We start from the raw sequence: 22,393 nt of genomic DNA, 5'->3' as shown, positions 1-22,393 counted from the left end.
ACATCTAGGATTAACATGAGGTGAAGATGAATTAACAGGTTAATTGTAGTCATACACACAACAAACTGCACATTAAATGGCAGACACAACCAAGACAGGTCCCTGGAATTTCCTCTGCAACTCACCCAGACGTCAGTGAGTCACAAAAATTTTTAAAATCTCTGTCTTTCACTTGAGGGATTTCAACTCCTTTCTTTCAACAATCTAGACTCTGATTTCCCTCAAAGGCCACCCCAATGATTGCTCAGCTCCCAGTTGTTCAATCTCTTCTTCCAAGACTGTGTCCCACTGCATTCATAAGCTTGCACCCCAGCATCTAGTTACTGACACGATTCCAGCTCTCAAGCTAAGCTGAGCAGAACCCCATTGCTCATGGGCTTTCCTTTGTCCCAGTTCCCAGCTTCATGGAGCCAATGGCTGCTGTTCACTTAAGCTTCACTGGGTTGATGTGCCCTGAGCTGTCTTAATCCCAATCTCCCCAGCAGCACAAAGCTAGCAACCTTCTGCTGCCTCCCTCAGCTCTGGACTGAGCAACCACTGCTCACCACAGGCTGCTATTCCCTCTGCCTCTTGAAGTGATCTGTGTGATCTAATAATATCTCCCAACAGAGTTGCCTGCTCTGAGGTAGGATCTAATGGGGTCAACCATGGTACATTATGTACTTTAAATGTTACAATTTCCAGTTAACCAAAGGTCACCACTACAGGTGCTAATTTCCAAAAACATACAGACAAAAATCCAAAAATATAGTTTCCCTCACAATACTAATATATGGACCACAAATGATTTAACATGTGTTTGTCAAAAAAAATTAACCAAAACACAGCAAGCTTAATTGGCATTATAGCATAACCAATGCTTGATATCTTTTCCAAGTATCAGCATAAGATGATTGCATTTTCCATAGGTTTATCCTTAATCTACCTTGGTTGCATTTGGTCCACTGCCTCATCTTTATTCTCTCCAAATGCTTGAAACATGCCGTCCGTCCAATCACCAGCTGATCGAATGTGAACACTGAAGTAATCCTCTTCTGGGGCAGAGGTCAGAGTGAAGGGGTGCCACTCCAGCTGTGAGATGGATGGACAGTTGATGAAGATGTATTGTCCCACTTCCATTTTAAAACCCTTCTTCTGCATCTGCAACTCAAGGACCTTCGATGGATGAATGACAGCCTGGAACAAAAGTTACAGTGAGTCCAAATGCATGATTGATTTTAGTGTATTTCCTGTGAATATTATTAATCAAGGTGAGGATGTTGACATTGAACACTGAGACCACATCTGAATGCAAGAGAAAGCTCTAAGACACAATGGGGCCTAAATTCAACATTGGTTTCCTAGCCAATTCGGCAATGCAGAGGCCTGGAGCCAATTTGCACAGGTGTTAAGCCACAGCTAAATTGACTGGAGCCTTTTATTTTAGGTATCCATGGTGGCCATTGGCAATGCACAGAGTCTCAAGACTCCACTGCGTGCCTGTTTTTGACCTGGATGTCTAAATTTTTTAGACAGGCCAGAGCGAGCTTTGCCTAGTAAGTATTTCCAGGTCTTGAATTGTTCAACCAACGATTCTTAAGGGGATTCCTTGAGGTTGTTCAAAAAATATCTATAAAACTCCTTGAAATGTCCTTCTCTGCACAGAGAGTGAAAGAAAAAATGATTGACACAGGCTCAAACTTAAGAACCTCTGAGAAGCTGGCTTAAGACCAACATCACAGAGGCCTGGGAGAGGTTCAGGAAGAGTACAATTAAAATTCCTAAAAATAAAATAAACATAGGAAAATGCATGTTTTAATTCTTTATGAAAGAATGTATCTGTAGCAACTCTTGTGGAACTAAATACAACAGTTAAGCACTTAACCATGTTTACTTCCAAATATTATGGACAGTTTGTAAGAATGAATGTTGGGTATAAAGTATGACTGTACCCTTTACCATAAAAGTAATGGCATCTTATATCAACATTTTTTTTTCTACCTTGGTGATGACAACCCTCTGTTGGGATCGATACAGTCGTATTAATCTCTCACAGACATAGAGTATCATTGGCCCAAGCACCCACTTCCAAGTCTGGAATAGAATAACACATTCATATAATTATTTATATGTTCTCGCCATTTACAGTGAGTTACCCATCCGAAAGGCAGGTGATAGTTCAAGATAAGTGAGGAAAGATGGCTCAGTGCAATGCAGCAAAGACACAAGACATCTGTCTTAAAGATGTAAATGGCTCATAATCAAATGCATTTCTTCATATTGATGAAATTATTGTCAGTGGAGTGGTGGAGTTATAAGAAGTTAGTTACACATGTGACTGGATTTTATGGGGTGGGCATGTGGGTTTCTCACCCCCTGGCATAAAAGTTGGGGCTGAGCTCTCCTCCACTTCACCTGCTTGCAGCAGCCATTTAACAAGTGTTGGGCTGTTAATTGGCTTGAGAAAAGTCTTTCCGACCCCCACTGGGGAGAAGGTCCCACCTCCGAATGCCCCCAATCAAATGGCTGTCAGCTCTCTGGTCCCAGCAATGCCACTGGGAGCAGTGGCCATTGCTGGGACTGCAGCCAGTCCTCATTTGTGACAGCAATAGTGTTGGATGAGCAGTGCAAGCTGCCAGGCCACACACTTGGCGAGGGCCTTTTCCACCATGGGCTAAATCCCAGCAGCAGGGGGAGTTCCTTAAATGGCCATTAATTGGTCACTTAGGGGCCTCAATTGGCCCATGAGGCGGCAGACCATCCTATGCCCCCCAGGTGCTGGTAAAATTGCAGTGGAGATAGCCAGATAGGTGCTGGGTTTGGCACCCATGGCATGGTTGTCTCATTTTCTGCCCCCTACCCACCACCACCCTCCCAATCTGCCAAACAACTCCCAGGAGGCTGTAAAATCCAGCCCATGGAGTATCACACCCTTTATTGGCCTTGTTATAAAAACACTGAGCACAAAAGGATACCTTCTTCTCATTGTTAGCTCTTTCAATGTCCTTACTGATGTGGCAGAACAACAGCTTTCCCAAGGGAAGAGAAATAAATAAATAATCACTGAAAGTAATTTTTAACTTCTAACTGCTGCCATATTCATCCAGACTGGCAGATGCCAATAGTTCTCCGGCCTATTTTCCTGAGTGTGGAATGGGCATGATCTGGAGAGACCGTGAGGAGCAGGAGGAAATGAGTAATTCATTGAAAAAATACTCACCATAGGATCTCCTCCCTCGAACAAAGGAACTGGGCATTCAGGGATCTTCCCCCAGTCCGCTGTGCGATTTTGACAGAACATGTGTTGATGTACCTCCATGCTGGCAGCAGTCTGATATCGAACAATACGGCTAATAGAAAACAGACATGTTTCATTTAAAGGGTAAGTGTGATAGATGGTTATCAGAGAATCAGGCAAGTCAGCGGGTAAAATTAGAATTACACACATGACTTAACTACAACACTGTATTTTTGTGACTGTGTTCAAAAGCCCCAGATGAAGCTATCTCTACGACTGACTTTTCAAAATATGCTTGCGGTAATTTTTGGATTGCTATTTAATATTGTACTAAAATGTCCATGTGAAATGATAATTCCTGCCAAACTGATGTTGGACACAATAGTGTGATAAAAACTTCACTAATGAGGCCAACATTGTCAACACATTGGCCTTGATTTTGAGTTGAGATGAGATCTATGCATGTGGGGGGCCTGGGCAAACAACAAAGTCGCTTGCCAGGGCCCAGGGAGATTTTGATTCAGGATTCATTTAAATACTTGGCTACCTGAGTTGACTTAACCCAGATCTAAGCCTCCATGTGTGTTTTTTGGATTTCACCCTCGTACCCCACTATCCGCAATCTCTCCAGAAGGTGCTAATGCTTACTGAGTTGCAATGCCAAGGTTACAAGTCCGCTTGTAACCTTTCTCAAGTGTGGATACTATATATGCATCTGAGGAGGAAGCTCCCCAGCTAAGTCTGATCCTGTTCTCATGAAGTTATTATTTGTGCACTCACCAGTAGGAGCCATTAGTGATCAGATGTGGCAGCCCTGGCTGATATTTCTTTTCCTACCTTTGCACAAGTAGTAGTGCTCAACCACCACCCTCAGGAAGGACTGCTAACCAGGTGCAAACCAAAGATTGAACCTGCCTCCAACACTAATAGTTGCAGTTATGGTCTCCATCTGCTTTTGGGTACTTTATCCTACGGAATATCTCTTTTATAAAGTAACATTACAAATTTTATCTGGACGTATCACATTGTTGTTTGTTGGACCTTACTCCGTGCAATTTGGCTGCTGCCTTTCCTACTTTGCAACAGTGATTGCAAATCAAAAGTACTTCACTAGCTGTAGAATGCTTTGAGGCACCCCAAGTCCATGAAAGGTGCTTGTGACGAATATTTAGTTCCATGGTTCATGTTAATATTTTAGAGGTAATGTTTAGTTCTGGAAAGATTACTGTTGTGAAGTTAAGGTAACTAAAATGCTGGGCTTTAGAGATTACCAGAACACCTAAACAAAAATGGCAGTTCAGAAGATTACCCGTGTTTGCTTAACAGAGTCAGAGTAGAAGCGATGGAACAATAAAACAGCAGGTGGGCTTACTTAGCTGGAGAACTGGAAATGTGATGTCTACACTGCTTGCAAAGAGAGATGTTTTGTTTTGGGAGTTCGAGTTAAGTTAGTTTAAAAGCATTCAGTGAACCCTGAAAGGCTACATCGTCATGGAGATGGTTGTAGCTTGAGCTTCTCTGCTTTCAATTTATCTCTGCGTTTGCTGTGAGATGGGGATTGGTTGCAGCTTGGACTTCAGGTTGTTTGCAGCTCATAGAGAAGCCCTGGGATCCTTACGGTGCAGTTAGAGTTGAGAAGCCCTGGGAGTCATTTGTAGCTCAGTGCAGCCAGGAGACAGGAGTTTGGAGAAACCCAGGGGCAGTGCCAATGAAGCTAGTGGTCGGCAAAAGAATTGGAAGTGTGCTTGTAATTAGAGGGGGTGCGCAGTTTTGTGAATTCCATGAAATGAAGCCTCAGGAGGAGAGATTGAACCATCTGGAGGTGAGCAGTCAATGAGACAGTCTGGGTTGGAGCAGCTTTTGAACAAATTCAATGATTAGATCTTCAAGAGTGATGGTTTAAAATCCCTCATGAGGGAGACAGCGTTTTAATGAGATTTTGTGACACATTATGTTTACTGACATCTGGGTGGATTGCTGAGAGATCTGTGGGATTTGTCTTGGTTGCATTTGCCATTTAGTATGCAGTATGGTGTGTTTTACCACAGTTTGCCTGTTTATTCATATTTACCTCATGTTAATTCTGAATGTTAGAATATAAGATAAATATTGTGGATTTTATTTTGCTGACTTCGTTTGGTAAGGTTTACTTTGTTTGTATAAAACTGCGGAATCTTGTGGCTTTATTCTCATAGAGGATAACAGGGATTTCCAGCTTTGTCTACTTTAAGCAAAAAGTTACTGGTCCTTAACCAGACCGAAGCATGCTATATAAATGTATGTTCTATTTTTCTTCACAGAAATCTCAACTATTATAAGTAATGTATCATCCTACATACCCAATTCCATGGATGACAAGCCCTGCAAAAAATATGACAAAGAGATGATGTGTAAACCAGAAGACCTCAAAGTACGATCTGCGAATGGTGTCTGTCGAGGATGTGATCATGATGATAAGTGCAAGTGTAATGATGACCCCAGTTAGACCAGCTATAGTGGTGAATGCAACATAATTGGGAGTCTGAGGAAGAAATGTACACATGTTATCTACAGCAGCACTTACCAAAAAGTAATGGGGCAGGATTTTACGTCCCACAGGCAGGCGCGTGCCTAACGCGATTGGGCATAAAATCACGTGCGATAATGTCGGGCAAGTGTTCCAATGTCATCACGCACTCTCGTGATCTTTTGGTTGGCAGGCATGCGCGATAGTTGGTAGCTTTCAGGGAGCTTTCAGCGCGCACTCCCCCGCACATGGGCAGACTTCCACACTCGCCCTCCTCCCGCCTCCACCCTGGCAGCGCTGAACGTTTCAGTGCACCTTTCACGCTAGTTTAATTGGCCAGCCAGCATGACTTCGCAGTCAGGGGCCGATCGCGGGTGGTGGACCTTTGTCTGCTCCTTGGCCCGCCGGTCGTGCCCACCCAACAAACGGAAAATCCTGCCCATGATTTTGACTAAACCAGATTTTCACACACAACCCAACTGATAAAGATGTTTTATGACTCTATTGACTAAATAATCCTTTAAAAGTTACATTTTTACTATTGGGAACCATGATTTAGGATCCTATTATAAAGAATTCCTTTATATTTTTTGTAATATTTTATTTGGGACAACTTTTAAAGTATGTTTCCTTGTATACTGAAGAAATTTGAGGAAGTATTTACACAAAGGGGGATAAGCACACAATTGATTAGATCTCTGAAGCATCCACATTAATGTATTTCTGCTAATGTTAATTCAGTTCATTTGCACTGTCAGGCCTAGCAACTCTTTTCAGTGAGCCCTCACAGTTAAATCTTAAATATACTGATTATCAAGTGCCTCTGCTTTACACCTGCACACATTGGATATGTCTGCATTTAGCAAGGGAAATTAATAGCTATCCTAAAATAAAACTCTCAAAAATGGAATCATGTATTAAAGCTTAATTCCCATTTTACAGATTCCCTTTTAACTCTTTTAAACAGAATCTTTGGTTGAATCTAATGTTGCTGAAGTTATGTCTCCTTCCATCCGCCTATTCTGTTTTTGCAGCTTTCTCCACGCTCCCTCCCAACCTACATTTTAAATGCCTTCTCACCAAGGCTCTACAATGTTGACAGGCCAACAAAGCAGATTGACCTGCTTCAGATTTGCACAGAAGCTGATCTGGAGGAGGCTAAGAAATGTCATGATTTGTAATTTGATGTGATGAATAAGAAGTATTTATGAAAATACCATTAAAACCTTATTAGCATTTGGGAGTGAAGAAATTGACTTTTCCCCTTGAAGCCCTTCCTCCTTTAGGGACCATCCATCTGATTCTCATCATTGGAATGTTATTAGGTTTAACTCCTCCTTGGCAGTGTGTCTCCTGCTTTTTGAAGGGGTTTTATGTCAGTGCCAGCTGTCTTTATTATTGCTGCTGATGATCAGAATTGGTGAACTGGAGTAATTGAGTTTTGTATAATTAAACCATTTTAACATCACTGTCCTATTTTTGGTGCTGTTGAGTAGTCCAGCTCCTCTCAGACACAGATGAAGAACTGTCCTTGCGAGGATGCTGCATTCAGGTGGCATATTGCTGGGAAGAACTTTTAATGTTGTCTATGGCTAAGTGCACAGGTAGACTTCTGTTGTCAGAGCCACACTCTAAAACTACCAACAAGTTATCACCAGCAGTTAATACTAATTATAGAAAGTGCTCACTGTGAAGCAATTGTAATATTGAACTACGCAAGATTTTAAAAGTGAATTAAATAAACATAAGTATGAAATGAAAGGGGGTGGGGAAAGCACAAAAATGCTCTTCACAAAAATAGCAAATCTGGGAAGAATGGGAATGGAGATAGTGACAGCACAGGCACAATGGACTGAACAGGCACAATGACAGGCAATGCCTGGCACTATGAACTGAACAAGCACAATGGACTGAACTGGCTCCTTCTGGACTGCAACTTCTATGATTTTTTGGATATAAAAGAGTTTGACAATGTTCATGCAGGTAAATTGTTCACTGTTACAAAGAATTAAAATACCAGTGCCCATAAGTACAAAATTAGTTGGTTAAGAATAGGAAATGAACAAAACTTCTTAAGAAGTTTTTCATTCAAGTGTTTCAAAGTAGGTTATGAGGAAATGCCTTTAAAGGGGGCAACATTATGGGTTCAAAGTAATTGAATGTGTTTCTGGAAAGAAAAAGAATTGAGGGATGTGGCAAGAAGGTGATGAGTTAGTTGTGTATAATGGTTTACTTCTGTTAACAATTGCTATCTACTTATGAATAAGTGCTTCTTACCGTCTGATCTGACCTAATAGGATTCAACCAGCTGCTGGTATTGTCCCCAATACGGGACAGTACAGCGTCCAATGTCTGTTCTTTTGACTGTCGACTGTTGTTGAACCATTCAAAGTTCAGTAAATGTGCCACAATATGAATTGCTGTGGAAACAAGATGACCACAATGTTGGATAGCAAAATACAGGCAGCTCTCCTTTTCTTCAGACCAAGGCTTAAAGAAAACCCTTACTGGAGATGAATTAAAAGACCAAATCGCTTCTTTGTGTAACCATATAGACGAAACTGCTTTACAACATACTCATCCATTTCTGGCCACCTCTGTTGTAATTAGGGAATACTTTGTATGATCAGACTGTTATCTGCATATTAGCAAAGTTGTACATTCTGACAATTTGAATTGTTATGGACAATAGGTAATTAAAAATAATAAGGGACCAAATTTTCTAGTGTAATTGATCACAAAACAATCAATTGCACTAGGGAAGGTAGGAATATTAATTTTGAATTTTGTTTTTAAATCCACAACTTCAATCAGTGCCATTGGTTCTGCTGCACCATGGCAGTTACTGCAGCAACTTCCTTCCAATCCATCAAAAGCTTTTGTCAATGAGAGCCTCCCCAAATTATTCAAATGACCCTGTAAAATCAGCTAGAATCGGGAATGCAAGCATGGAGTAGCCAGGAGTTGTGCCTTGCTTGAGGTTCTGCCACCGTTGCAGCTAAGCAGAGAGTTCCTTCCTCCCACAAAACCGTGAGAGCGAGGAAGTCATAAATATGTAAAAAATAGAATCCATGCCTGGATGCAAGTACATTAGAAGGATGCCATTGTCCCCAGAAAATACTACCTATAAGACCATAAGACATAGGAGCAGAAATTAGGCCTCTTGGCCCATCAAGTCTGCTCCACCATTCAATCATGGCTGATAAGTTTCTCAACCCCATTCCCCCACCTTCTCCCCATAACCTTTGATCCCCTTACCAATCAAGAATCTATCTATCTCGGTCTTAAATACACTCAATGACCTGGCCTCCACAGCCTTCTGTGGCAATGAATTCCATAGATTCACCACTCTCTGGCCAAAGAAGTTTCTCCTCATCTCTGTTCTAAAAGGTCTTCCCTTTACTCTGAGGCTGTGCCCTCAGGTCCTAGTCTCTCCTACTAATGGAAACATCTTCCCCAAGTCCACTCTATCCAGGTCTTTCAGAATTCTGTAAGTTTCAATCAGATCCCCCCTCATCCTTCTAAACTCCATTGGGTATAGACCCAGAGTCCTCAAATGTTCCACATATGTTAAGCCTTTCATTCCTGGGATCGTTCTCGTGAACCTCCTCTGGACCCTCTCCAGGGCCAGTACATCTTCCTGAGATACGTGGCCCAAAATTGCTCACAACATTCTAAATGTGGTCTGATCAGAGCTTTATAAAGCCTCAGCAGCACATCCCTGCTTTATATTCTAGTCCTCTCAAAATAAATGCCAACATTGCATTTGCCTTCCTAACTACCGACTCAACCTGCAAGTTAAGAGAACATAAGAGAATCCTGGACTAGGACTCCCAAGTCCCTTTGCGCTCCAGATTTCTGAATTCTCTCCCCATTTAGAAAATAGTCTATGCCTCTATTCTTCCTACCAAAGTGCAAGACCTCACACTTCGCCATGTTGTATTCCATATGCCACTTCTTTGCCCATTCTCCTAACCTGTCCAAATCCTTCTGCAGCCTCCCCGCCTCCTCAATAATACCTGTCCCTCCACTTATCTTTGTATCATCTGCAAACTTATCCAGAATGCCCTCAGTTCCTTCATTTGATCATTAATGTATAAAGTACCTGTTTGCAAGGCAATCATATAAGCCACCAGTTTATGGAATGTGATGTTCTTGTCCAGCTGTTTTCTTGCACTGCACCTGCAACACTAACACAGATAACAGTCAAGGTCCAACAGGAATGTGCTGTGACAGGACATGGGACAAATCCAAAGCTTTTCTACTCAGTTGTAATGACACAGTAGGGGCGGAACTTTCCATTCCTGGACTAAGTCCCATGGTGGAGGCAGAAAGCGGGAGTGTTTCCTGCCACGGAGGCTGGTGGGAATTCATGCCATATCATACGATGCTGGCCTAATTAATTACGCAGTCGGGGGTTTCCTAATGTTTTGCGCAGTGGGGAGAGCTGGATGGCTCATGCCCTGCAATCATATCTGGGCACCATTTTTAAAAGGCGCCCACATATCAACTTATCCATCGTTGAGGGAGAAGATCCACCTCCCGGAAGAACCTGCAATGTGAAGATCCACATGGTAGATGCTCCACCCACTGCTGCATGTGGTGTTCCAAGGTTCACAGTCACTGGAGGTCTCCATCTTCCCTTCCGGTCTCCGCAAGCTGCCCCAGGCCTCTTTGAAGGTAAGTCTGACGTGCACACTATATTGGTCGGGTCATGCTTCGGACCGGCATGATATCCCGCTGGCGATGTGGAAAATCAAGACGGGGGCATGATTCTGGTCGGGCCTTCATCTGCATCCCATTAACAGGATGCAAAGCAGTTTCATGCTGGCCTCTGATGGGAATAGTGACCTGCCATGATGGGCAGGAGCGCAAATTCCCATCGTCATTTTACTCCAGTGGGAAACCAATTTTTTTAGCCCCTGCCACATTGTCTCCCACCCACCTGCCATAAAACCTGCTGTGGGAGAGGGGGGTGGGTACTGGAAAATTACACCCTTTATCTGCAGAAAATGAAGATCCAGTGTTTTCAAGTAATATTTTCCTGTAGTTTTCACTTTTTTGTGGAGTTTGCAAGGAATAAACAGGAGAATTTTTAGAAAATAGAGAAACACAATTAAGCTGGACTAGTTCATCTCTTTTTGATAGATTATCCTCACCAACTTTCCTACTCACTATTTTCTTCAATTCTTCTTCTGCAGAACACATCTAACAATAGTTTGAATTCAGTTATACAATTCATTTGAATGATCTTTTCTGGTAGCTTATTTTATTAGAAAGTGTTTTTTTGTTAGTAAGCGCCATAGAGAATAGCTAGTGTTGTAGAGAAATTGTAAAGTGGTTTGTGGTCTTCCACTGATGACATGATTGAGATCACAAACACACCACATGCATAAGTGTAGAAACTACTTATGAACTAACGGATACTTAACAGTTTGTGGCAAGCACAGTAGAGGTTTCACTAGGCTGACGTATGGAGTTGTGGCTAGATCTCCAACTTGCACAGGAATGGTGCACGTCATATGGGATCCAGAATCATAAAAGCATTGAATTTTACAGCCCAGAGGGAGGTCACTTGGCCCATCATACCTGTGCCAGTTTTCTGAAATACTCTTTCATTTAATATCTCTCTGTGCCCTCATCCCATGCTCTTTACCTTGTTTCTCTTTCAACTAATTATCTATTCTTTTAAAGGTCCTTCCGTCACTGTTTCTGGTAGGGCATTCTGTATCCTAATAACCTTCTACATAAAAACATTTCTCCTGACCTGTCCTTTCAACCTTTTTCTTTCTACTTATTGATTTACTGACCAGTGAGAATAGTCTTTCATATTTATCTTATCAAAGTCCTTCATGCCTGTGGGTACCCTCACTTAGATCTCCGTTTAACCTTCTCTGTTCTAATGAAAAACCCCAGTTTTTCTCATATCTTTTAATATCTAAAGTCTCTTTTCAGACTTTTAACTTAGTGAATCTCTTCTATATCCTCTCCATCCCTTGGCATCTTTCCGAATGTAAAGCAGCCAAAAAGGCACAAAGTAATGTATAACCTAACTAATGATTTGTATAGTTTCAGTATACTTCACTGGTTTGGTATGCTATGCTCTTTAGGATCCAGATTTTTTTTTACAACTTTATGATGTCCTACTTGTAAAGGTTTGTTTATCTAAACTTCTCAGTTTCTCTACTTATCTGCTATATTTATAATTTTGTTATTTAATGTGCATTTCCTCTCCATAACCTTCCTTTCAAAGTGTATCACATTTCACTGCTTGAAATTACATCTAATATCAATCAATGCAATATATTAACATGTCTACATAGACTTTGTGCTTACTGTGTTTGTTACATCTCCAAATACTGACAAAGTGCCTGCTATACCTGAATCTGGCTCACTTGAGAAAAGCAATGATACTGATGTTGATCCATGGGGGGCACAACTGTTTATACCCTTGTGGTCCAAAAAACACATAAACCATATTCTTTGTTTTCTGTGCTTTATTCAACTTCCTATTCATGCTGCCACACTCACTTTCATAACATTTGTTTTACTCAACAAGCCTCCTATATGCACCTTATCAAATGCCTCTGGACACCTCTCCACCTCTCTACCTTACCTCCCTCCTTTAAGACACTCCCTAAAATTTGCCTCTTTTCCCAAGCTATAGGTCATTGGCCTAATATCTCCTTACATGGCTCGGTGTCATACTTTGTTTTATCATGCTTCTGTGAAGCGCCTTGGGATGTTTCATTAGGGTTAAAGGCACTACATAAATAGGAGTTACTGGCGAAAATCCATGCACACAATAACCATACATGTCCTTTATCACAACAATCCATTACTTTAGAACTCTACTAAATTTGTTAAATAGTATTTGCCTTTTACATATCTGTGCTGGTTGTCCTTAATTAGCCCATGGGCAGGATTTTTACCTCGTTGGGCAGGAGGGTCTGGGAGCTGCTGCGAAACCAATCGCCACCTATGATCGGGCCTCCACCGATTTCACACTGTCTGGCCAATTAACAGCTAGTCAGCGTGAAAGGTGCACACAGAACCCAGCGCTGTTGGGGTGGGGGCGAGAGGGGCGCGAGTGCTGAAGTGTACGCATGCACGGGAGTGTGCTCAGTGAAAACTCCTTGAAGGCACAGAACTGCCTCAGGGAGCTGAAGATTTTGAACATTACAGTTAAGTTGAAAAATAAGGAAACCATGAACCATCATGTGACTCTATCACATGAGCAAGGACATGTTAAAAATGAGATTTAAAAGATTTTTTAAAAAAAATCACCAGCTGAAACCTCATCCTGCCTGTGGATGAGGTTTCGCAGAAAATGCAAAGACCACTTGGCCTATTCAACTGCCCGCCAAACGAACAGTTGGACGGTAGCGAAAATTTCAATTTAATTAATTGATCAAGGGCCTTAACAGGCCTCTTAATTGTCGGCAAGCGTGCTGCTGCCTCTTGGGCGCACCTGCTGAGTGAAATATCGCGAGAGTGTGCGATGACATTGGGATGCTCACCCGACGTCATTGTGCGCTATTTCACGCTTGTGCGCGTGGGTGCAGCCCGCTTGCCGAGCTGAAAGTCCTGGCCCATGATTTTCCATGACTGCTAGAAACTGACTGCCTTCCAATGTTAGGCTGACTGGGCCACAGTTACCTGTTTTATCCCTTTCCCTCTTGAACAGAGATATTACACTGCCTACTTTCCAGTCATCTGCAATAACTTCCAATCCAGAGCTGTGTAAAGTTTGTGATTAGAGCTTCTGCTATTTCCTGTGGATTACCCTCATCATTTTTTAAAATTCATTTACGGGGTGTGGGCATCGCTGGCTAGGCCAGCATTTATTGCTCATCCCTAATTGCCCTTAAAGAGATGGTGGTGAGCTGCCTTCTTGAACTGCTGCAGCCCCTGTGGTGTGGGTATGCTCACAGTGCTGTTAGGGAGGGAGTTCCAGGATCTTGACCCAGTGACAATGAAGGAACGGCGATATATTTCCAAGTCAGGATGGTGAGTGGTTTGGAGGGGAACTTCCAGATAGTGGTGTTCCCATCTATCTGCTGCCCTTGCCCTTCTAGTTGGTAGTGGTCATGGGTTTGGAAGGTGCTGCCTAAGGAGCCTTGGTGAGTTCCTGCAGTGCATCTTGTAGATGGTACACACTGCTGCCACGGTTTGTCGGTGATGGAGGGAGCGAATGTTTGGGGATGGGCTGCCTATAAAGTGGCTGCTTCATCCTGGATGGTGTCTAGTTTCTTTCGTATTGTTAGGCTGCACTCATCCAGACAAGTGGCAAATATTCCATCACATTCCTGACTTGTGTCTTGTTGATGGTGGACAGGCTTTGGGGATTCAGGTGAGTTACTCACTGCAGGATTCCTAGCCTCTGACCTGCACAATGTTCAGCAGCATTCATGACTCCTCAGATACTGATGAAGTTCATGTCCAAATGCAGCAAGACCTGGACTTGGGCTGACAAGTGGCAAGTAACTTTCGTGCCACACAAGTGCCAGGCAATGACCATCTCCAACAAGAGAGAATCTAACATCACCCCTTGACATTCAATGGCATTACCATCTCTGAATCTCCTTCTATAAACAACCTGGGGGTTACCATTGACCAGAAACTGAACTGGACTAGCCATATATATACTATGGCTACAAGAGTAGGTCAGACGCTAGGAATCCTGTGGTGAGTAACTCACCTCCTGACTCCCCAAAGCCTGTCCACCATCTACAAGGCACAACTTAGGAGTGTGATGGAGTATTTTCCACTTGCCTGGATGAATTCAGCTCCAACAACATTCAAGAATCTTGACACCATTCAGGACAAAGCAGCCCAATTCAATGGCACTCCTTCAACAAACATTCACTCCCTCCACCACTGACGAACAGTGACAGCAGTGTGTACCATCTATAAGATGCACTGCAGAAATTCACCAAGGCTCCTTATGCAGCACCTTCCAAACCCATGACCACTACCATCTAGAAGGACAAAGGCAGCAGGTACGTGGGAACAATACCACTTGGAAGTTCCCCTCCAAGCCACTCACCATCCTGACTTGGAAATATATCACCGTTCCTTCACTGTCGCTGGGCCAAAATCCTGGAACTCCCTCCCTAACAGCACTGAGGGTGTACGTACACCACAGAGACTGCAGCGGTTCAAGAAGGCAGCCCACCACCACCACCTTCTCAAGGGCATTTAGGGATGGGTTATAAATGCTGGCCTAAGCAGCAATGCCCACATACTGTAAAAATTTCCACATTGCTGGGTAGATGCCAGTGCTATCGCTTTACTGGAACAGCTTGGCTAGAGGCGCGGTAAGATCTGGAGCACAAGTCTTCATTATGATTGTCGGAATATTGTCAGGGCCCATAGCCTTTGCACATTCAGTGCCTCCAGCCATTTCTTGATGTCACGTGGAGTGAATCGAATTGGCTGAAGATTGGAATCTGTGATGCTGGGGACCTCTGGAGGAGGCTGAGATGGATCATCCACTCAACACATCTAGCTGAAAATTGTTGCAAATGCTTCAGCCTTTTCTTTTGCACTGATGTGCTGGGCTCCTTCATCATTAAGGATGGGGATATTTGTGAAGCCTGCACCTCCAATGAGTTGTTTAATTGTCCACCACCATTCCGAAATCTATCCCATTTAACACTGTGGTGGTGCCACACAACACGATGGAGGGTATCCTCAATGTGAAGACGGGACATCGTCTCCACAAGGACTGTGCGGTAGTCACCCCTACTGGCACTGTCATAGACAGATGCATCTGCAGCTGGCAGGTTGATGAGGATGAGGTCAAGTATGTTTTTCCCTCCTACTGGTTCCTTCACCACCTGCTGCAGACCCAATCCAGCAGCTATGTCCTTTGGGACTCAGCCAGCTCAGTCTGTACTGGTGCTACCAAGCCACTCTTGGTAATGGACATTGAAGTCCCCCACCTAGAGCACATTCTGTGCCCTTGCCACCCTTAGTGCTTCCTCCAAGTGGTGTTCAACAAGGTCTGTCCGGTTTCATTCCTTTTTATTGACTTTTTAGCAGTTTGATACAACTGATGGTTTGCTAGGCCATTTCAGAGGGCATTTAAGAGTCAGCCACATTACTGCGGATCTGGAGTCACGTGTAGGCCAGACCAGGTACAGATGGCAGATTTCCTTCCCTAAAGGAGATTAATGAACAAGACGGGGCTTTTTTTTAATGACAATCGAATGGTCATCATTAGACTTTTAATTCCGGGTATTTATTGGATTCTATTACCATCATCTGTCATGGTGGGTCCCTGGATTACCAGTCCAGTGACAATACCACTATGCCACCACCTCCCCCTGATTCTAGAATGCAAAGCAGCGAATTCAGCACCTTGTCCATTGAGTTCCAGCATTTTTTCAGTATCAATTCCTCTATAGTCACTTTTGAACTATTTACTCCACCTCTCAGTTACTAATTTAGTATCTGCAATTTCTTCATCCTTCATGACACTTCCTTTATTGACTCATCAGCCCTACATTTATGTATCTGTAAAAAGGCTTACTGTTTCCTTTTAGAATCCCAACCAATCTACTGAAATACTTATTTTTAACCATTCTATTTTTTTTTGCTTGATTTCCTATTGTATTATTAGCACTAGGGGCAGAACCTTCGGCTCGGCGAGCTGGGGCGGGGCCCAGTCACCGATGCGTAAAATGACGTGCGTGAGGTCGGGTGTGTGTCATTCAGATTTTTAGTTCAGCGGGCATGCAGCCAAGTCAGTTGCGCGCCCACCAAACTGTCAAAGGCCTATTAAGGCCCATTAACTATCAATTAACACAATAAACTGAGCTGCCCGTCCAACCTTAAGGCAAAGAGCCCAGGCGGCCTTCGCAATTTTCATGGAACTTCATCCACGGGTGGGATGAGGTTTAATGAAGGTTTTTAAAGGTTTGAAAAATGTTTAAATAAAATTCATAGACATGTCCTAGCTCATGTGACAGTTTCACATGAGGGGACATGTCCTAAAAAAATTTTTTTCCCTTTATTAAAATATTTTAAACTTAAACTAATCTCGCTGAGGCAGCTCTGTGCTTCAGGGGGATTTCTGCGCTATTTTGCACACATGTGTGAAAGAGTGCAGGCCCCAACTCAGGGAACCCTTCCCTGCTGCCCGCACAGGTGTGTGTCACGCTGGGCAGGACTTAATTGGCCCACCCACGTAAAATGGCGGTGCCAGGCCAATCACGGGCGGTGATCGGCTGCGCACATGCCCGCACAACCCCCCAACAGGGAGAAAATTCTCCTCTAGGTTCCTCATGTGCCCCCCTTTGTAAGTCTCATCTTACTGTATCTACTCATAAATTAATTCCAGATTTTGTTGCAACTCTTTACGCTTTGTGAGAGTGTATTTAGCATGTAGCCTAATGGCTGTGTTTCAAGTTTCACTCCAATTTACCAGGACTTGACACATTTTTACTTATAATTGAACTTTGCTATTTTCCTGTTTTTTTTATTATTCCCTCTCCTGAAGGATAGGAAAAAGTAAATTTAAAATGTGAGGAGTGGTATCAGATCTTAAGTGCAGTCAGTGAAGATTGGTTGGTAATATTTCCATTAATTTTAATTTTACTAGAAGTGAAAAGTATTATCAAATTTTACCCTCAACCCTACCGGGCACCTTTGACTAATGTCAAATGTTCTTTTAGGTGTGAAATGAAAGGCAACAAGTATGTGCTACCAGTCCAGTGTCACTGGGGAATTCCTTTCATTTCCTTCTTAAACAAGAGCCATTAGGCTGATCTAGTGTCTATGATCTAAGTCATGGAGGAAGATTGGAGAAACTGGGGTTTTCAGCCTTCAAAGAAGGCATCTGAAAGATGAACACAGAGATGCACAAGATAGTTAAGAGATAGGCAAATGTAAATCCAAAATATTATATTACCCCCAGAGGTCACTGAATGGAATGGACTTCTGGCTACAGTAGTGGAGATGAAAACCCTGGAATTATTTAATAAATACTTGGAGGATGCAGTTGCAGATTTGTAAGGTTTACTGAACAAGAGGAAATCAGATATTGTTAATCGACCTTCCTCATCTGTGATTATTGTGTGATTCAATAATGTTGTCATGTAAATCCTTGTGATTTCCAGATTGTAGGTGCTATTCTGTCTGTGTAACTGGGTGTGCCTGTGTCATAAGCATTTTTGTGTAGGCAGTGCCCAATATCTCTGAAATTTGCATTGGTTATGTCAGTGCAGGAAGTAGCACATAAACATTCCAAGATTACACCTCAATACTAGTCCTCATTTTATGCAATTATGTGATATAAATTAAATTTGGTAATGTAACAAAGGCATGTTTAAATATACAACTTCCTCCTTAAGGGATTATTTTTGACAGGATTGGGTGCAGCTACACCCTTGAACACATCACAAATATCTACAGAGGATTAGATTTCAAGGAACAAAAATGTTAAATCTAAAAAAAAATCACGAGAGCAAATATTCCTGTATAGTATGAGTACAAAAGCTTGCAGGGACAAAAACGGTGATCATAAATTCAGACACAAGCTGCTCATGAGTTTCCAGCGATTGGGCGGAATTTGCTACTATCGTGATGGCAACCATGGCAGCCAGGTCCACTTAATCAGGGGAGAGGCCCTACGTTAATGTCCCAGCTGCAGTCGATAAAACCTCCCCTAGTTAAGTCAGAAGACAGAAGAGGCTGACGGATTCCCAGCTGCTAGCGATGGGACGTCATTTAGGCTCAACTGAGCCAATTGACACCCGTTATCCCTGAGCCCACCGCAATTCAGTGATGGCTCAGGGATTAAATGGGAGCCACACAGCCTCCCTGTGCCTCCTGAAAACTGTTCAGCAAAACCTACCAGGTTTGCCAGCAGCCTCTGGAATATGGTGCCGGGGGACGGGGTGTGGCTGGCTTCCTAACCAAAGCACTTTGTGTTCGATCAAGGAGCCCGGCATCAGGAATGAGGACCACCGAGAACGACCCTCTTTCCTTGCCTCCAGTGCCCCCTCTTCCATGACCCCACCCAATGATCTGCATCCCACCCACACTCACCTTTGGCCTGGGGTCCCTTGGAAATCCTGAGCCTCTGGTGGATGCATTGCTGGCAGCTGCCACTGCTCCCGGTGTCACAGACAGCAATGAGGAGCTACCAGCTCTGATTGGCTGGCTGCCTCTCAGTGGGTGGTATTTCCACCTCTGGGGTCCTGTCTCCTAGGGATGGCCCAAATTTGGCCACTTTGTTACCTAAAGAGCACTTAATGCTGTTGGGCCTCCTCCATAGAAATGACAGGGGTTCCCTGCCTGTTCTCTGACAGGTGGGTGAAACACCCATCAGGCCAATTAAATCCTGCCCATAATTCTATCCGTTAATTTTTTTAAATTTTTTTTTTCCTTTTACTATTTCTCTGCCCTCCTTTCCTGAAGGTGTTGACCTCTTGTCAGAATATACAGCACCTCAACCACATGTGAGCCTACAGAACAAGTGCTAATGGCAATCCCCATTGGACAGCATCAGAGCTGAGCCCAATCCTGCCCTCAATCAATTTCCAATGACGTTTACATGGGTTTTTGGATAATAGTCGGGGGTACTGAGAACAGCATAGACTGGAAATTAAACATCTGGTGGAATGTCATCAACCTGGAATGTTAGCTTTTTTTCTGCCTCCACCAAATGCTGCTTGACCTGCTGAGTATTTCCAGCATTTTTATTTTCATTTCAGGATCTTGGTAATCATTATGGGCACATTTCTCTTAAAAAATATGCAAGCTTTACTCCCTTTAACTCAGAAATGTTCATATATCAGTAAGGAAATGGCCAAAGCAAAGTAATCATTTTGTTAACACCATGGGGTCTGGCATCAAAAATGATCTACTCTGAAATTCTTCAGATGGGATGTCCTATCTTTATCTTATCTAGCAGAGACAAGTGGCACTGTTTCTTGGTGGTAGATTTCAACGGTGTTCTGTCCTTCTTTCCAATATGGAGAAACCTACGTGAATTCTCACATTTAATTCCAAGTTTAATTCCTTTCTCTTACAGAAAGGTCAAGAGGTCAACACCTGATACTTGATTATTGTGGACATTTATTAGGTTGTCTATCTTGTGAAGTTTTTCTCCAAGTAAATTTGAATGAAAATATAATAGCTGGCTATAGCTATTTTGGTGCTAGGAATTTCCATTGAGTTCTCTCCTCTGACACTGGGGTCAACACCTGATACTTGATTATTGTGGACATTTATTAGGTTGTCTATCTTGTGAAGTTTTTCTCCAAGTAAATTTGAATGAAAATATAATAGCTGGCTATAGCTATTTTGGTGCTAGGAATTTCCATTGAGTTCTCTCCTCTGACACTGGATCTTTGGTGAATTTCATCAGAAAGCCCATTCATCTGCATAAACAAAGTTACAACAGTACGGCGAGACAATGAACTTGGGATCCTACTAATCATTTACTCAACGAGTAATGCATCTACTCACTGTGCCAGCTCATGATGTTAAGCAAGAGAAATAGAATTTTACCGCAAATGGAACTATGTCACAACTACTCCCATAGTGATGAGAAAAGAAAAGAATGTTTCTTACGGAGCAGGATCCTCTGAGGAAGGATAGTAGATTCCGGCACACAGGCAGCAGGATCAACAAGCAGTTAAAGTTGAGGCAGGCAGCAGGAGCTCGTGCCCAGGCTAGTGCAGACTACATACAAACAAAGGAAAATACAAATAAGCTATTTGATCCTCATTGCACTGTTAACTTTATTGTGAACGTCTAAGGGCTGGTTTTAACTTTCGGTGATGGCAGAAAGGGGAAAATAGCGTATAAGGCCATCCTCTACCTGAATTGGACAGGGTGTTTAACTGGCCCCTGTCATCCATCGCTAAAAATTAAAAATCAGCCCTATTTAGTTCCTAAGTTTTATGAACCTCCACGTTTCTCAGGTTAAACAAAACACATCAGCGGTAATTAATGCTAAACATTTGCTTTACAAATGGTTATGTAATTCACACAGCAGTGTTATATCCAGTAACAAAAGCGGTTTGTTAGCTAATATCTACAGCAGTGGCTTTTAAAGTTCTCTGTATGTGGAACCCTTTGCAAATATTCTAGAGACAGCTGCTGAAAAATGTTGCTATGAATGCAGAAAATTTGTGAAGCTAGTCAACAAATACTGAAAAATACTGAAAAAATACAAGCTGTAATTTTGCAATCCTTGTTCCTGGGCATTGGGAGGGGGAGACGTGAGGTATTGTTATGAAGGTGTAGTTTGAAGGTCCAATTTTCTGACTCATGCTCTCTGAATGAAGCACCCTACTGGAGTATGGGCTTGCAGGGTCACTTCTTCAGTGTACAGAATTCTCAAGATGCAGTTCTTGAGTGCTATACATGGTCTGTACAGCCCTGTACAATGTGTTATTACATTATACACTGTATAAGATTACTATACCCAATTTGTATCTCATTGTCGCATAGTGCACCACCTTCATATCTATTCAAACTATGTCAGATTAACAGCATTTACGAAAAAATGTCAAAAAGATTATTCTAATTGCACAATGGTGAAGGAAACATTACAGACATGAAATTGAACATCAACAAACAACTAAAATGTGAGTACTTACTCCAACAATTGCCCTTGTGTAATAAAACTCTGGATTGTACTCATAAAACATGTAATAATAGACAAAAAGAAAGATGTTGATTCCCAGCCATGCCACCTGCAAGCAAAAAAAATAGAGATTACTTCAACTCTCAGCAGAAAGCACTTCTCTAACCATTGTGATTGAAGTTAATAGATTCAACAGAGTAGTCTAAATGTTCTCCTTACAATAACCAGGGCAGACAGTCCATGGTTAATCACCCAGTTGCTCATGATTCCAAGGCTTCTGTGATTCAACTGGTGATAAAACAATTACCCTAAGATTTATACCTAATAGAAGAGGCGGAGAAGGGTGTTAACCAACCTACACTTTAAGGAAGTAGTTGTTGATTTTTTAGCGAAATTAATTTTCCCTTCCTGCCTTTCACATTTTTTGTGATCACATTCAGGAAATATTTTTTAAAAATTTGATTTGTATCACATGAAAACTTCTCTAAGCACTTCACAATTAAGCACCTTTAATATAATATATATGCTTTTCCTGACCAAAGTACTTTACAGCCAATTAAATACTTTTGAAGTGTAGTTATTGTTGTAATGCAGGAAACGCAGCAGCCAATTTGTGCACAGCAAGCTCCCACAAACAGCAATGTGACAATGATCAAATAATCTTGTTTTGTGATGTTGAATGAAGGATAAATATTGGCCAGGACACCAGGGATAACCCTCCTGCTCTTGTTCAAAATAGTGCCATGGACTCTTCCACTTGAGTAGGCAGACAGGGCCTTAGTTTAATATCTCATTTGAAAGCTGGCACCTCCAACAGTACAGTATTCCCTCAGTACTTCACTGGAGTATCAATCTTAATTTTTGTGCTCAAGCGCCCTAGAGTTGGACTTGAGTGCATACCTTATGATTCAGAGGCAAGAATGCTACCAACTGAGCCACAGCTGGTACACAGTTTTTTTCTTTCCTTTTCTCTTTTATGGAATTTGTTCTTGCTGCACCCAATCCAGCAGGTTGGCATGCAGCTGCAATGAGTATACCATAAATAGCCACCTCCAAATTGATG

The 22,393-nt window shown here is 42.4% G+C and overlaps 1 protein-coding gene across 1 annotated transcript in view; it reads right to left on the bottom strand.

Annotated features, from left to right (window-relative positions):
- LOC121282574 (cytochrome b-245 heavy chain-like) overlaps nt 1–21,641 on the bottom strand; it is a 28,006-nt gene extending 6,365 nt beyond the window's left edge. The window contains exons 1-9 of the mRNA XM_041196320.1: nt 21,550–21,641; nt 21,344–21,439; nt 20,310–20,420; nt 9,829–9,913; nt 8,001–8,143; nt 5,557–5,738; nt 3,200–3,329; nt 1,981–2,073; nt 926–1,176 (exon numbers count right to left, since the gene is read on the bottom strand). Coding sequence (XP_041052254.1) covers nt 926–1,176; nt 1,981–2,073; nt 3,200–3,329; nt 5,557–5,738; nt 8,001–8,143; nt 9,829–9,913; nt 20,310–20,420; nt 21,344–21,439; nt 21,550–21,594 — 1,136 coding nt within the window. The 5' untranslated portion in view covers nt 21,595–21,641. The remainder of the gene's footprint in view (nt 1–925; nt 1,177–1,980; nt 2,074–3,199; nt 3,330–5,556; nt 5,739–8,000; nt 8,144–9,828; nt 9,914–20,309; nt 20,421–21,343; nt 21,440–21,549) is intronic.
- Between the last annotated feature and the right edge of the window lie 752 nt (nt 21,642–22,393).

Source organism: Carcharodon carcharias, chromosome 9, assembly GCF_017639515.1.
Source record: "Carcharodon carcharias isolate sCarCar2 chromosome 9, sCarCar2.pri, whole genome shotgun sequence".
NCBI lineage: Eukaryota > Metazoa > Chordata > Chondrichthyes > Lamniformes > Lamnidae > Carcharodon > Carcharodon carcharias.
This window is presented reverse-complemented; position numbering and strand designations above follow the sequence as displayed.